At 39.8% G+C, this 13,291-nt stretch overlaps 1 protein-coding gene across 3 annotated transcripts in view; it reads right to left on the bottom strand.

Moving 5' to 3' along the window:
* The window catches only part of nadsyn1 (NAD synthetase 1), a 42,175-nt gene extending 34,250 nt beyond the window's left edge, over positions 1 to 7,925 (bottom strand). For 2 of the 3 annotated variants that reach the window (XM_088333532.1, XM_088333531.1), the window contains exons 1-4: positions 7,738 to 7,925; positions 4,911 to 4,971; positions 2,593 to 2,709; positions 716 to 769 (exon numbers count right to left, since the gene is read on the bottom strand). In XM_088333532.1, the coding sequence (XP_088189658.1) occupies positions 716 to 769; positions 2,593 to 2,709; positions 4,911 to 4,971; positions 7,738 to 7,822 (317 nt within the window). In that variant the 5' untranslated portion in view covers positions 7,823 to 7,925. Of the gene's footprint in view, positions 1 to 629; positions 770 to 2,592; positions 2,710 to 4,910; positions 4,972 to 7,737 lie in introns of those variants that run through there. The other variant, XM_088333534.1, reaches the window with a different exon arrangement.
* Between the last annotated feature and the right edge of the window lie 5,366 nt (positions 7,926 to 13,291).

Genomic DNA, 13,291 nt, shown 5'->3' on the forward strand with positions numbered 1-13,291 from the left:
CCGTTTCTATTGAAATGAAAGCGGAATAAGAAAGCTTGATTCGGTTGAGAAAATGGTTGGATGGCTTTTTTTCGGCCACTTTTTAAACGGAAGTAACCTAACTCTTGAGGCTCATCTTCCAAAAGTAGGTTAAACATCACTTTATTAAACTTCACTTTAAGTGTAAAGAAGAGGCGAGCCGTTTCTTTTGAAATTAAAGCGAAATAAGAAAGCTTGAGTCGGTTGAGAAAATGGTTGGATCGCTTTTTCTCGGCCACTTTTTAAATGGAAGTAGCCTAACTCTTGAGGCTCGTCTTCCAAACGTAAGTTAAACGTCACTTTATTAAACTTCACTTTAAGTGTAAAGAAGAGGCGAGCCGTTTCTATTGAAATGAAAGCGGAATAAGAAAGCTTGATGCGGTTGAGAAAATCTATTTTTTTTGGGCCACTCCCTACCACGGAGGACATCTTGAAGCCAATCTTCCAAAAGTAAGTTAGACTTGAATTTATTTATCTTTTTGGAGCATATTGTCTAATTAAACGTTTATTTTTTTAAGACAAAACGATACACGTTACTTATACAAGCCACAAGAATACTTATATAAACCTACAACATACAAAATATAGGACTGAAGTCAAACTCAACTTACGAACGATCTTCCAGAACCTCTCGTTCGTAAGTAGGGCAGCGTCTGTACATACATGTATGGTGAACTTGACAATATTGAAAAGTTACCTGTTGAGGAAAATCACCCGGCAGTTGTAGCGCACGTTGCGATGCATGATGGGCCTGAAGGAAAATGCAAAACTCAGAATACAGTATATAGTCACAAAACCTTGACCCTGTAAAACCCAGACTTTTTGTTGATTATCTTCTTCCAATGAACATAGTCATTGGGTGCAAATGTTAAGACTCACAATACTTCTGGGTGAGATAGTTGTATAAAAGCCTGTCCCACAGGTATGGAACTTTCACAATCTTCAAAATGTGGACACCTATAAAGTTGCCTGCCCCATTTTTCACAACTTGAAACACAATAAGACGACTCATCATTCATGCAATGTTTGCGTTGCGTCGTCTGCTACAAGCCACGTGAACTCCTCTTTCCACGATGCTTTAAATGTACGTTTACGTTTTGTAGCGTCGTCAATTTTGTTAGCTTCTTATGAATCTTTCTTCTGGGGCTGAGGTTTTGGCTTGATTCCTAACCTCTTATCCATTTTTCTTGTGTTCTCTGTGCGTCTACTTGGTAAAATGATATGCAAATGCACGACCTTATTACGCTCTGGAAAGTCCGGAGTTATTCGATGCCGGCTTCTGATTGGCTGCCGAGTATGCAAATTGCCAACCGAACTGAAATTCCGAAATTTACAAACCGAAAAAAGATTTGGAAATCAGAATAAAGAAAACGTTTGATTTGAAAAAAATCTTGTGCTGTTTTTTTTTTTTTCTTTGAAAAAGTTGTCGGCCACCCTGGCAGAGACGTTTTGTAAGTTGTACGCCCGACATAAAAGATGCACACCCCGGGCAGACGTTATTTCAGACACTGACTATATACATATATGGTATATGGGAGGTCGCTGGTTCGCGCCTTGGCCGAGTCATACCTAAGACTTATAACATTGGTAAAATGGCGGCGCCCTCTGTTGGCTGCGGCTGCATCGGCTCGCTACAACGGGTCAGGTGTATCGACATTTCGTTCTGTGTACATTGTTACAAAGAATGACAATACAAAGGAAATTATTATTATTATATATATATATATATATATACATACATATATATATACATATACATATATATACATATACTGTATTTTCTGCACTATAAGGCGCACCTAAAAGTCTTAATTTTTTTCAAAAGCTGACCATGTGCCTTATAATACAGTGCGCCTTATATATGGATCAATATTAAGTCGCAAAGTCTTGCAACTAAGGCAAGCAGCCGCCGACTAGATTTTCCCCCGAAGGCGAAGTAGTCCGCGATGTATGCTGGGATTTATATACAGGCGTTTCATATCCTAACCAATGTGTCAATCATCATTTGAATCAGTCACTATTGGCTAAAGTTATTGGGAGGTAAAGGGGGCGGATCCTTTTTATCATTTACAGGCTCGCATAGGCTAAAGGGTCGAAACAAAGCCTGCGATTGGCCGAAAAAGATGAATGTGAATCACACGTTGGGTTGCACTACGGCATAGAGAAAACATTTTTTTACTATTCTGTATTTGTAAATATTTGACTCTCCTGGATTTACTACACTCACGGTTGTAAGAAGACCATGGTTACTTATCATTATTGAAGGTGATGGCTGCAAGAGAACTTAGGTGAGCTATGCGACTTTATATTTTCCCGGTATCTTGTTTTAGAACGATCTTGATGTTTCTGTGATGAGTCTATTTTTAAACTAAATTTAATTCAAAATGTTTATTGTTATATGCGCAGTAAAGAACCCCGTTTCCCTGCACAGTAAAATTCTTATAAAATAAAATAAGGCGCCCTATAACCCGGTGCGCCTTACAGTGCGGAAAATACTACCCGATGGAAAATTTCGCTCCCCCATTGACCCGGCATTGTAATATTTCAACATTCTCCTAAAACTGGAATACTTACATCCCAACGTCGCAAATTATGTCTTGGGTGATGGGAGATTCCAGAAGCTTCTTGAGAACTTCGAAAGAGTGTAGCAATGTGTCCGACTCATAGAAATGGTCCGCACAACCATAACCGCTGCAAAAAAATAGAAATCGGGACAAATTTCAATTACCGTAAATACCGGACTATAAAGCGCACCTGATTATAAGCCGCACCCACCACATTTTTAAGAGGATAACCGCTTTTGTACTTACACAAGCCGCACCTGTATATAAGCCGCATGCGCCCACATTAAAACATGTAACACAATCACAAAATTAGCCCAAACCCGACTTTGAGTCCCGCGATTGTAACTGAATATGAAGTACACAGCCTAAACACCACAGCCGGCAAAATGAACAGAAAATGATACCGGTACTTAAAGTTAGATGCAGACCTGCAGAGTCCGAGTGCCTGTTGAAAGTAATCCAAGGAAAAAAGTGTATATTTCCAAAGGTAAGGGTGGGAAAAATATATATCCACTATTGTCGGCCGCGTCCACAAACACGTCTCACCTTTACTCCACTTCCCGTCAGCCCGCGTTTGCCCCGCCCCTTCTTTCTCATTTGCTCGTGCAAAACATATCAGAATAAGTTTCTAAAATAAATACATTACAAAAATATACAGTTGCAAATACATATTATACATGGTTACACATATTTACAAAGAAGGACGGTACACCGAGAGAGTTTTCAAAGCTTTAATAATAATAATATAACTTTCATCCCAAACCGTGACTGTGACGGGTAGCAACACGCTACTAGCATCACGCTCGCAAAACAGTAAATGGGTCTGTTAAAAAAATATACCATTCTTGTAAAAATCACAGTAACCATCCTCATCTTGTAAATATGTGTAACCATGTATAATATGTATTTGCAACTGTATATTTTTGTAATGTATTTATCTGTATTTATTTTGGACACTTATTCTGATATGTTTTGGATGGGCGAATTAAAAAGAAGGGGCGTGACAAACGCGGGCTGACAGGAAGTGGGTACCGGTAAAGGTGAGTGTTTGTGGACACGGCGGACGATAGTGGATATATATTTTCCCACCCTTACCTTTGGAAATATACACTTTTTTCTTTGGATCAACGGGACTCGGACTCTGCCGGTCTGCATCAAACCTTAAGTACCGGTATCATTTTCCGTTCATTTTGCCAGCTGTGATTTTTGGACTGTGTACTTTAATGAAGGATATTCTGTTACAATCGCGGGACTCAAAGTCGGGTCTGGGTTAATTTTGTGTTTGTGTTACATTTTTTTAATGTGGGCGCATGCGGCTTATATACAGCTGCGGCTTGTGTAAGTACAAAATCGGTTTTCCTCTTAAAATGCGGTGGGTGCGGCTTATAATCAGGTGCGCTCTATAGTCCGGAATTTAAGGTATTTTGTTTTTATTCACATTCCCATGTAAGCCGTATAAATACGGAGGTAGATTTGTGTCTTTATTATTCAATCAATGAAAAAAAAAAACATTTGAGTCAAAGAAAAAAAGGGTTTGAATGCCCAAAAATATCTGACCCTCAAAAAAATTGCATTTGGACACTTTCTTTTTGATTGAGAATGTTTTCTAGCCCGTCACCTAACCCAGGGTGTCCTAGGATTCAGAAAGCAGGCCAGATTTGGTAAGCTGAAAATGTTAGAGGACCAACTATTGATCCAGGGATTCTTTGAACGGTATATTATAAATTCGCCGTCAAAGGTTTGCAGTTCTTGGCGATCAGCGGCGCGACCTTGGGCCGTAACTGGCCTCCGGGCTGGACTTTGGACATGCCTGACCTAACCTAAGAAACACTGCAACAATTTCCAGCATTTACAAGCACTTCACCTTAAATTCAAGCACTTTTTAAACTGTAATAACTCAACATTAGGGCCGGCAGTAGCTCAGGAGGTAGAGCGCTCGTCTTGGGATCAAGGGATCCCAGTTCGAATCCCGGCCCGTCCGCGTTACATGTCGAAGTGTCCTTGGGTAAGACACTGAACCCCTAATACCTCCAATAAGCAGGTTAGCGTCTTACATGGCTGCAATACAAGGCCGCTATTGGGAAATGTGAAGCGCACTGTAAAGCGCTTTGGGAAGTCATTGACTTGAAAAGCGCTATATAAATGCAGATTATTTTCATTTCATAACATTCAATTGTAAGCATTATTAAGGATTTCAAGCATCCATGCAAACCCTGGACCTCATTCCGATATCTTTTCAGCTGGTTGAAGATGGAATCATTTTTTACTGTGGTTTTGTATCATTGATGCGTGTGTTTCGTAAGTAACGATAATCATAAAGTATCGCACCAGATTTCCAGCTCCGGGCCCAGTCTGTATTTGGCTACATTTTCTTTTGCAATTTCGATACCTGAAAAAAAAAAAAAGAAATCAGATAAAGGACTACAATGGCCTCACTGATTCACACTAAGGGTGGGCGGATCAATCCAAATACCGATATTATCGATACCGAGCAAGTACTTGGATCGGAGTCGATACAAATGTTTTCAAGCTCCAGTGTGTAATATATGACCACTAGTTGGCACTGTGTTGCCTGGTACGCGCGAGGGTTAGGGCCACAGAGCACGGTGGGGCAGCAAGATGCCGGAAAAACATGGCGGCGACCTATAAGTGGATTCAACTGTATAAAAGAATCAGAAATTTCTCGACCTATGATTTTTACCGCAAATTCCGGACTATAGAGCGCACCTGATTATAAGCCGCACCCACCACATTTCAAGAGGAAAACCGATTTTGTACATACACAAGCCGCACCTGTATATAAGCCGCATGCGCCCACATTCAAACATGTAACACAAACACAAAATTAACCCAAAACCGCGATTGAAACTATATGGGGGGGGGGGGATTTTGTAGAGCTTTATTGTTCTATATTCTTTATCAATTATCCATTATCTGTTATCGGTCAAATCATAATACACTACAAAGCCAAGAGGCCGAGACACTTGCTCTCAGCCAAGAGGCTGAGTCAAGGTCCTAGCCACAGGGCCAGGCAGCGATCAGTGCGAATGTCCTTCATTAAAGTCCACAGTCCAAAAATCACAGCCGGCAAAATGGACAGAAAATGATACCGGTACTTAAGGTTTGATGCAGACCTGCAGAGTCTGGGTCCCGTTGAAAGTAACCCAAGGGAAAAAGTGTATATTTCCAAAGGTAAGGGTGGGAAAAATATATCAGATGAACATATTTACTCACGCAACTCCTTTTTCTTTAACCAACTTTTTACCCCCTCTTCTTTCCTTGTCTGTCCCTCACCTTTAGCGGTCCCCACTTAAACTCGGCACCCCGCGTTTGTTCCGCCCCTCATTTTTCGTTCACCCGTGCAAAACACGATAGAATACACATGCCCTCGGGGCCCAGACTAGTACCCTAGAGAGAAAGTAAAAGAGAGAGAGAAACAAGAGAAAGAGAAAGAGAGAGAAAAAGAGAGAGGGCGGGACAAAGAATGGGAGAAAAGGAAAGAGAATGTAAGAAACAAAAGAGATAAAAAGAAAAATAGTGAGAGAGGGGGAAAGAAAGCAAAAGAAAGGAATCCAAAGGGAAATAGAAGGAGAGAAAGACAGAAGGGGAGACCAAGCGAGAGAGCAAAAAAGGTAAAAAGACACAAAGAAAGAGACAAAGAGAATGACAGAAAGAAGGAAAAGAAGACAGAAAGGAAGACAGAAAGAAAGACAGAAAGAAAGACAGAAAGAAAGACAAAAAGAAAGAAAGACAAAAAGAAAGAAAGAAAGACAGAAAGAAAGAAAAAGAAAGAAAGACAGACAAAAAGAAAGAAAGACAAACAGAAAGAAAGAAAAAGACAGACAGACAGACAGACAGAAAGAGAAAGAAAGACAGACAGAAAGAGAAAGAAAGACAGAAAGAAAGAAAGAAAGAAAGAAAGAAAGAAAGAAAGAAAGAAAGAAAGAAAGAAAGAAAGAAAGAAAGAAAGAAAGAAAGAAAGAAAGAAAGAAAGAAAGAAAGAAAGAAAGAAAGAAAGAAAGAAAGAAAGGCTGTCACGAGGTGGAGTGGAAGGCGGGGTGACCGGACCAGAACGGAGGCAGGAGGCAGGAAGGGAGAACTCAATTGCGTGACGATCCAGAACTTTTATTTATCAAAATAAAAGTTGTCCATAACTCAGGGACAAGACAGAACAAAACAGGTTTTAACAAAACGTGCAAACACAGGCTTCTTCCAACTCAACAAGCAGGACAAGGCATAACAGAACGGACAGGGTATATATATAGAGCCAGCACCCGCAAAGCCCACAATCCAGCCTTAAATAGCAGACACGCGATTAGTTGAACTGCTTCAGCTGGTGCCCAGGGGGCGGGGCAGACCGGTCGCCAAGGCGACCATGACAAAGACACAAAGAAAGACAGAAAGACAGAAAGAAAGACAGAAAGACAGAAAGACAGAAAGACAGAAAGACAGAAAGACAGAAAGACAGAAAGAAAGAAAGAAAGAAAGAAAAAAGAAAGAAAGAAAGAAAGAAAAAAAAGGAAAAAAAAGAAAGAAAAAAAGAAAGACAAAAAGACAGAAAGAAAAACATGCATGTTAGGTTAAGTGTCCCTACGGGTGTGACTGAGAGAGGGAGTTGTCTGCCTCTGTGTGCCCTGCGACTGGCCGGCAACCAGTTCAGGGTGTCCCCTGCCCACTGCCCAAAGAGAGCTAGGATGGGCTCCAGCACCCCCGCGACCCTACTGAGGATAAGCGGTGCAGATAATGTATGGATGGAAAAACGTAATTTTCAATTCTTCACTCAACTTCTCCATCCACGGCAATGCAAATTTTGACTCTCTGTCGTCACCTAGTGGGGGGCCCTAGCAACTGCCTGGTTTGCCCGGTGCAGGCTTCCCAGGGAACACGTCAAACCCAATGCTTTCGTACTTGGTGCAAAGCGTTCGTTAATTTCTACACACGCAAATTTGTCTCTTGAAACCCTAACCCTAATTAAAACCGGACATTTTCATGAATTTGTAGTACCCGGATGGAAAAAGTGGACACGTCCGGGCAAAGGAGGACATTTGGTCACCCTACATTATGCACTATTATTTAAAGTTTTTAAAGGGTTTCATACAAGAACAACAATTGCAATAGAAAGAAAAAACACATTGTAGAAGTATAATTCACTTACTTTTCAGTATTCTCTCCAAGTTGCCATCAAACTCCAACGCCCACTGATTCAACGAACACGTTGCAACAGTGACTTTCCTTCCCATTGTCTTGATAAAGCAATTATTCTGCACAAATAGCACAGATTATTTAGAATTCAATCGGATTTTGTAAATGTTCGCGCAGAGTGAAGTTTACGACTGTTGCGACACTAAATCAAAGTGCTAGGGATCGATACAACGAAGAAATAGCCTCAAATGGGTTTTTCGTACGTCAATATTGTCGCCATTTTGAAGGTGGCAAGTACAGATTTCGATCCGTTTTTTCGTTTCCTAAACAACCTCTTGATATTGTAACGAATATTAATTAATTACTTAATTACGAAATATTACCAATAAATTAATCCCAACACATTCTTATTAAACTCGCCCTGCCTTTTAAGGCACCAGTTTTTCAAAATGGATGAAAATTGTCATCTCTCCAGGGGCGGTTTAAAGTTTAGAGCTCTGGGGCTGCTGAGCCCCCAGAGCAGGGGTGGGCAATTATTTGGCGTCATTGTGTTAAAAAACTTAAATATTGGAGACACATTGTTTTTTTCATTTAGGAATAAATATACATGCTAACATCTACATGTTATATTTCTTTATACTGTATTTGTTTTTAAATAGATTAGTTCCATTAAATTGGTTTTGAAACGCTCACAATTAAGGCAGAATGATGTCTTAGGTCCCTGTTTTCAAGCACTAAATTTGATATTTAGTTTCGTAGTATCACAGTGATTTTATTCTTGTAGTATTTTCTAGTATTTCTGCAGTAGTATTCCCAGAGTAGTATCTCTATAGTGTTTATGTAGTATTTTTAAAGTATTTCCATTGTAGAACTTTTTGTAGTGAGTCGGTAGTCTTGTAATATTAGTGTAGTTTTATTTTTGTTGTGATATTTCTTTCGAAGTATTTTTTTAATTATAGTATTACTGTAGTGGTATTTTTGTAGTATTTGTGTCAAGGTATTTATGAAGTATTTTCCTAGGAATATTTTTGTAGTATTTCTGTAGTACATTTGCAGTATTACTGGGGTTGTTTTGGTCAAATGTTTGTAGTATTTTTGTAGTGAAACTCTTGTAGTATTGCAGTAGTATTTCTGTAGTATTTCCATATGGGTATTTTTTTAGTATTTCTGTAATTGTATTTTTGTATCATAGTTTGATTGTAGTAGTATTTTTGTGGCATTTGTATGGTATTTTTTTTCTTTTCAGAATGAAAGCAAAATAATATACAGGATTAGGTCTCTGTTTTTAAGCACTACATTTGATATTTAGTTTTGTAGTATTACTGTAATTTTATTCTTGTAGTATTTTGTAGTATTTCTGCAGTACTATTACCAGTGTAGTATTTCTGTAGTGTTTATGTAGTATGTTTAAAGTGTTTCCATTGTAGAGAGTTTGTAGTGTATTTGTAGTATTTTTGTAATCTTACTGTGGTTGTATTTGTTTGTAGTATTTTTGTTGGGATATTTCTTTCATAGTATTTTTTATATAGTATTACTGTAATGGTATTTTTGTAGTATTTGTGTCAAGGTATTTATGAAGTATTTTCATAGGAATATGTTTGTAGTATTTCTGTAGTACATTTGCAGTATTACTGTGGTTGTTTTGGTAAAATGTAGTATTTTTGTAGTATAACTTTTGTAGTATTGCTGTAGTATTTCTATAGTATTTCCATATGGGTATTTTGTAGTATTTCTGTAGTTGTATTTTGGTATCATAGTATTACTGTAGTAGTATTTTTGTGGTATTTGTATGGTATTTTTTTCTTTTCAGATTGAAATCAAAATAATATAGAGTATTGGTCCCTGTTTTTAAGCACTAAAATTGATATTGAAATTTGTTGTATCACTATAATTTTAATGTAGTATTTAGTAGTAGTATTCCCAGAGTCATTCATTTGACTATAAGGGATTTAATTACATTTGCTGACTGCAGTGGGGATTTTTCACAGGGAAGGCTTGGGGTCAGTGTGGCCTAGACAAGGATGATGTTTACAGGAAAACAAGAACGGGGAAAAGGAGACAAGTGTTCTGATAAGCTTCCTTGTTGTGAGTCCTCTAGACATGGCGGCGTCTTTCGGCGAGGAGGAGGTGAAGTTGGCACCTGACCCGCCCCATGGGGGGGGGGGGGGGCTTCGTGATGCACCCGTCAGACGAGGTGGGGAGTTCCTGGCCGGCCCATGGGGGAGGGGCCGATGCCCCGACGTGTCAAAAAGACGGAAGACGGAAGAAGAGAGACGAGAGATGGGAGGCTCGACGAAGACAAATTAGGCTAATTCGACAATAATTCGGCTAAATTCAATGGAATTTACTTGATAAATACTTTAAGAAAATAAATCTTCCCCCGTGTGAAAATGCCTGCTATCTTTGTTCATTTTCCCATTAAGAAACGAGCATGCATTGTTAGGAGAATGAAGTTTGTGTTTGGTTAATGGAGTCAGATAACTAATTCGAACAATTTGGTAAACGCTACATTTGTAATATACTTCCCCAAAAGTGTGTATATCTAAACCAGATGGTATCACGAGTCTGTTTCAAATATTGGCACGGCCCAAAGAGGCGTCTCTTTCTTTCTCTTTATTTGTTCTGCCTAAATAAATGCAGTTTGGTGGGGGAAGGGCCCCCCGGAGTTAGGAGCATGACCAAGGAGATGGACGTAAGTTCCTTCTCTCCTGGGCCCTCCCCCTATCCAACTGGCAGGTGTAAAAAAAGGTCGAATGCCTGGTGTATCCTTTCTAGCGTCAGCAACTTGTAAATAGCTCTCCCACAACATGTAAGAGGTAAATTTAGACCCCACAATTCCTAAAAAGGAGAGTGGTACGATTAACCATCAAGAGCAACGGCTTTAAGATTCTTGAGAAAAATGTACACCCATAAAGCCTAACTGATGTAGGAAGAATTGCTCTATATTATATTTATCTAATTTGATAGTTACAAAGGAGACCAGCAGATGGGGCTGAAGATCCACCCCCAGAATTAGTTCAAAATAGCCTAATCTATCTCTGGTATTATCATGAAGGAGCAATCCTTAAAACATAGTGTACATTAGCTTTTTAAGTTACCGATTTTGCAGTTGCTATTGATAATAATGGATCAATCCAAAGGACACTTATAGACACACAAGTAATGCAAGGAGCTTGATTGTAACAAACTACGATTTATTTACAAGGAAAGAAAATCAATAAAACGAAGAAACATTTCAAGACAAAGTTGAACGGGTATAATTAACAAAAGAAAAGGCACCGTGTGGGGAGGGGGAGTCGGAGTTAAATAGAGATGGAAATGTAATTCCTCAGAGAAACACAGGATTTTGTAGTTCTGGGCATAATTTGGGGAATTTAACTACCCAGGCACACTAAGCTTAACAGGTTAGGTTGGTGCACAATGTACCTTGAGGAATGAGGCAGGGCTTTGGGTCACAACTTGTCCAGCGGCAGGAACCACTTGTGCCCATGCGCCCGTCCTTGCGGGGCCCGTTTAGTATTGCATGTAGAATTTGTAGTGATTAAAAAAAAAACCTACAATTTGGTTTTCGATGGTTGGTTTTCCACCAAGTACGGCTGGTGGTGTGTAAACCATCGGCATGTCATGACCCGAGAACCCAGCTATAGATCATTTGATTTCAAATGAACACTTTGGGGCTTCAAATCTTTCTTATAAAGCTAGAGAGTCCGGTCACTCGTTGTAGGTGAAGAAAATGTCTGTGAGTACTGTTGTAGTGTGCTCTTGTGTGAAACTTAGTAAGAGGAAAAGGAAAGGTCTTGTAAAAGAATTGTGGGGTTTTCAAGGTTCTTCTTTCAGTCTGTTATTGAATGTATAGATTTCCTGACAAAGCCTCCCCCGCATGTGCCACTGTCAATTAATGGTAGTGAGGTGGAACTGGTCCATTCATTCAAGTTTCTAGGTACTTACTTGTCAGCTGACCTCACATGGACTGTCAATGCTATTGATATTCTAAAGTCAGCCAGACAAAGACTCTACTTCCTTCGTCAACCCAAATCATTCGGAGTCCCTCAATTCATTCTAGTCAATTTTTATCGTGCTTTCATTGAATCCGTTTTAACTAGGTCAATCACAGTTTGGTTTGGTCGCGTCAATCAGAAAGAATTGTCAAAGATAGAATCAGTAGTGAGGACGGCAGAGGAAATAATAGGTACTAGCCTCCCGTCCCTGCATAGTATCTACATGGAACGAACGAAAAAACGGACACTAAAAATTATGGACGATCCCAGTCACCCTGCTCGCAGGTACGTTGATTACCTGCCGTTAGGTCGCCGTCTTCGCTCCATTGCGAGCAAAACTTGACGTCTTAAAGAGAGTTTTTACCCTTCCGCTATCCGTATGTTCAACGGGAATTGATTTAGGTTATTATGTATGGCAGGGGTGTCAAACTCATTTTAACTCGGGGGCCACACGATAGAACAAACATTCTGTCGGGGGCCGGACTAGTGGATGAGAGAGAAAGAAAAAGAGAGGTAAAGAAATAAGAGAAAGAGGGAGGGAAAAGGAGAGAGGGCGGGACAAAGAGAGAGAGGGAGAGAGTGTGAGAAACAAACGAGAGAAAAAGAGAAGTCGTGAGAGAGGGGAAAGGAAAGGGAGAGGAAGAAAGAAATCCAAAGAGAAATAGAGAGACAGAAGGAGAGAAAAGAGGAAAAAGCGCATGGGTATGAGGAGAGAGAGAAAAGAGACAAAAGGAAAAAAGGGAGGGAGAGAGAGAGAGAGACAAAGAGAGACAAAGAGAGAGAGAGAGAAAGAGACAAAGAGACAAAGATGAGAGACAAAGAGACAAAGATGAGAGAGAGACAAAGAGACAAAGATGAGACAAAGATGAGAAAGAGAGAGAGAGAGACAAAGATGAGAAAGGGAGAGAGAGAGACAAAGATGAGAGAGAGAGACAAAGATGAGAGAGACAAAGATGAGAGAGAGAGAGAGACAAAGATGAGAGAGAGAGAGAGACAAAGATGAGAGAGACAAAGAGACAAAGATGAGAGAGAGACAGAGAGACAAAGATGAGAAAGGGAGAGAGAGAGACAAAGATGAGAGAGAGAGACGAAGATGAGAGAGACAAAGATGAGAGAGTCAAGACAAAGATGAGAGAGACAAAGATGAGAGAGAGAGACAAAGATGAGAGAGAGAGAGACAAAGATGAGAGAGAGAGAGAGAGAGAGAGAGAGAGAGAGAGAGAGAGAGAAACAAATACAAGTACGGTGTCTTTGTTCGAGGCACCTGGCTTTGGCAACATCAAGTGGACATATTTCAACCTGCAGCTTGTTTTTCTCTTGCGCTTCTCTGAGTGTTGTCTCGCGGGCCGGATCCAATCCCTTAGCGGGCCTGATCTGGCCCGCGGGCCGCCTCTTTGACACCTGTGATGTATGGTATTATTATGCCAACGACGTTCCTCCGACCTATTCTACTCTATTCTTGTTATTTACATATTCTTTCTTTTTAAATGATTCTCTCTAATTACCTTGTATTATACACTACAATATCTTTATTACGCTATTCTTTTACATCTATTATATTATCATTAT

Source organism: Urocampus carinirostris, chromosome 4 (genome assembly GCF_059441175.1).
Source record: "Urocampus carinirostris isolate Australia breed hairy pipefish chromosome 4, RoL_Ucar_1.0, whole genome shotgun sequence".
NCBI classification, from domain to species: Eukaryota; Metazoa; Chordata; class Actinopteri; order Syngnathiformes; family Syngnathidae; genus Urocampus; species Urocampus carinirostris.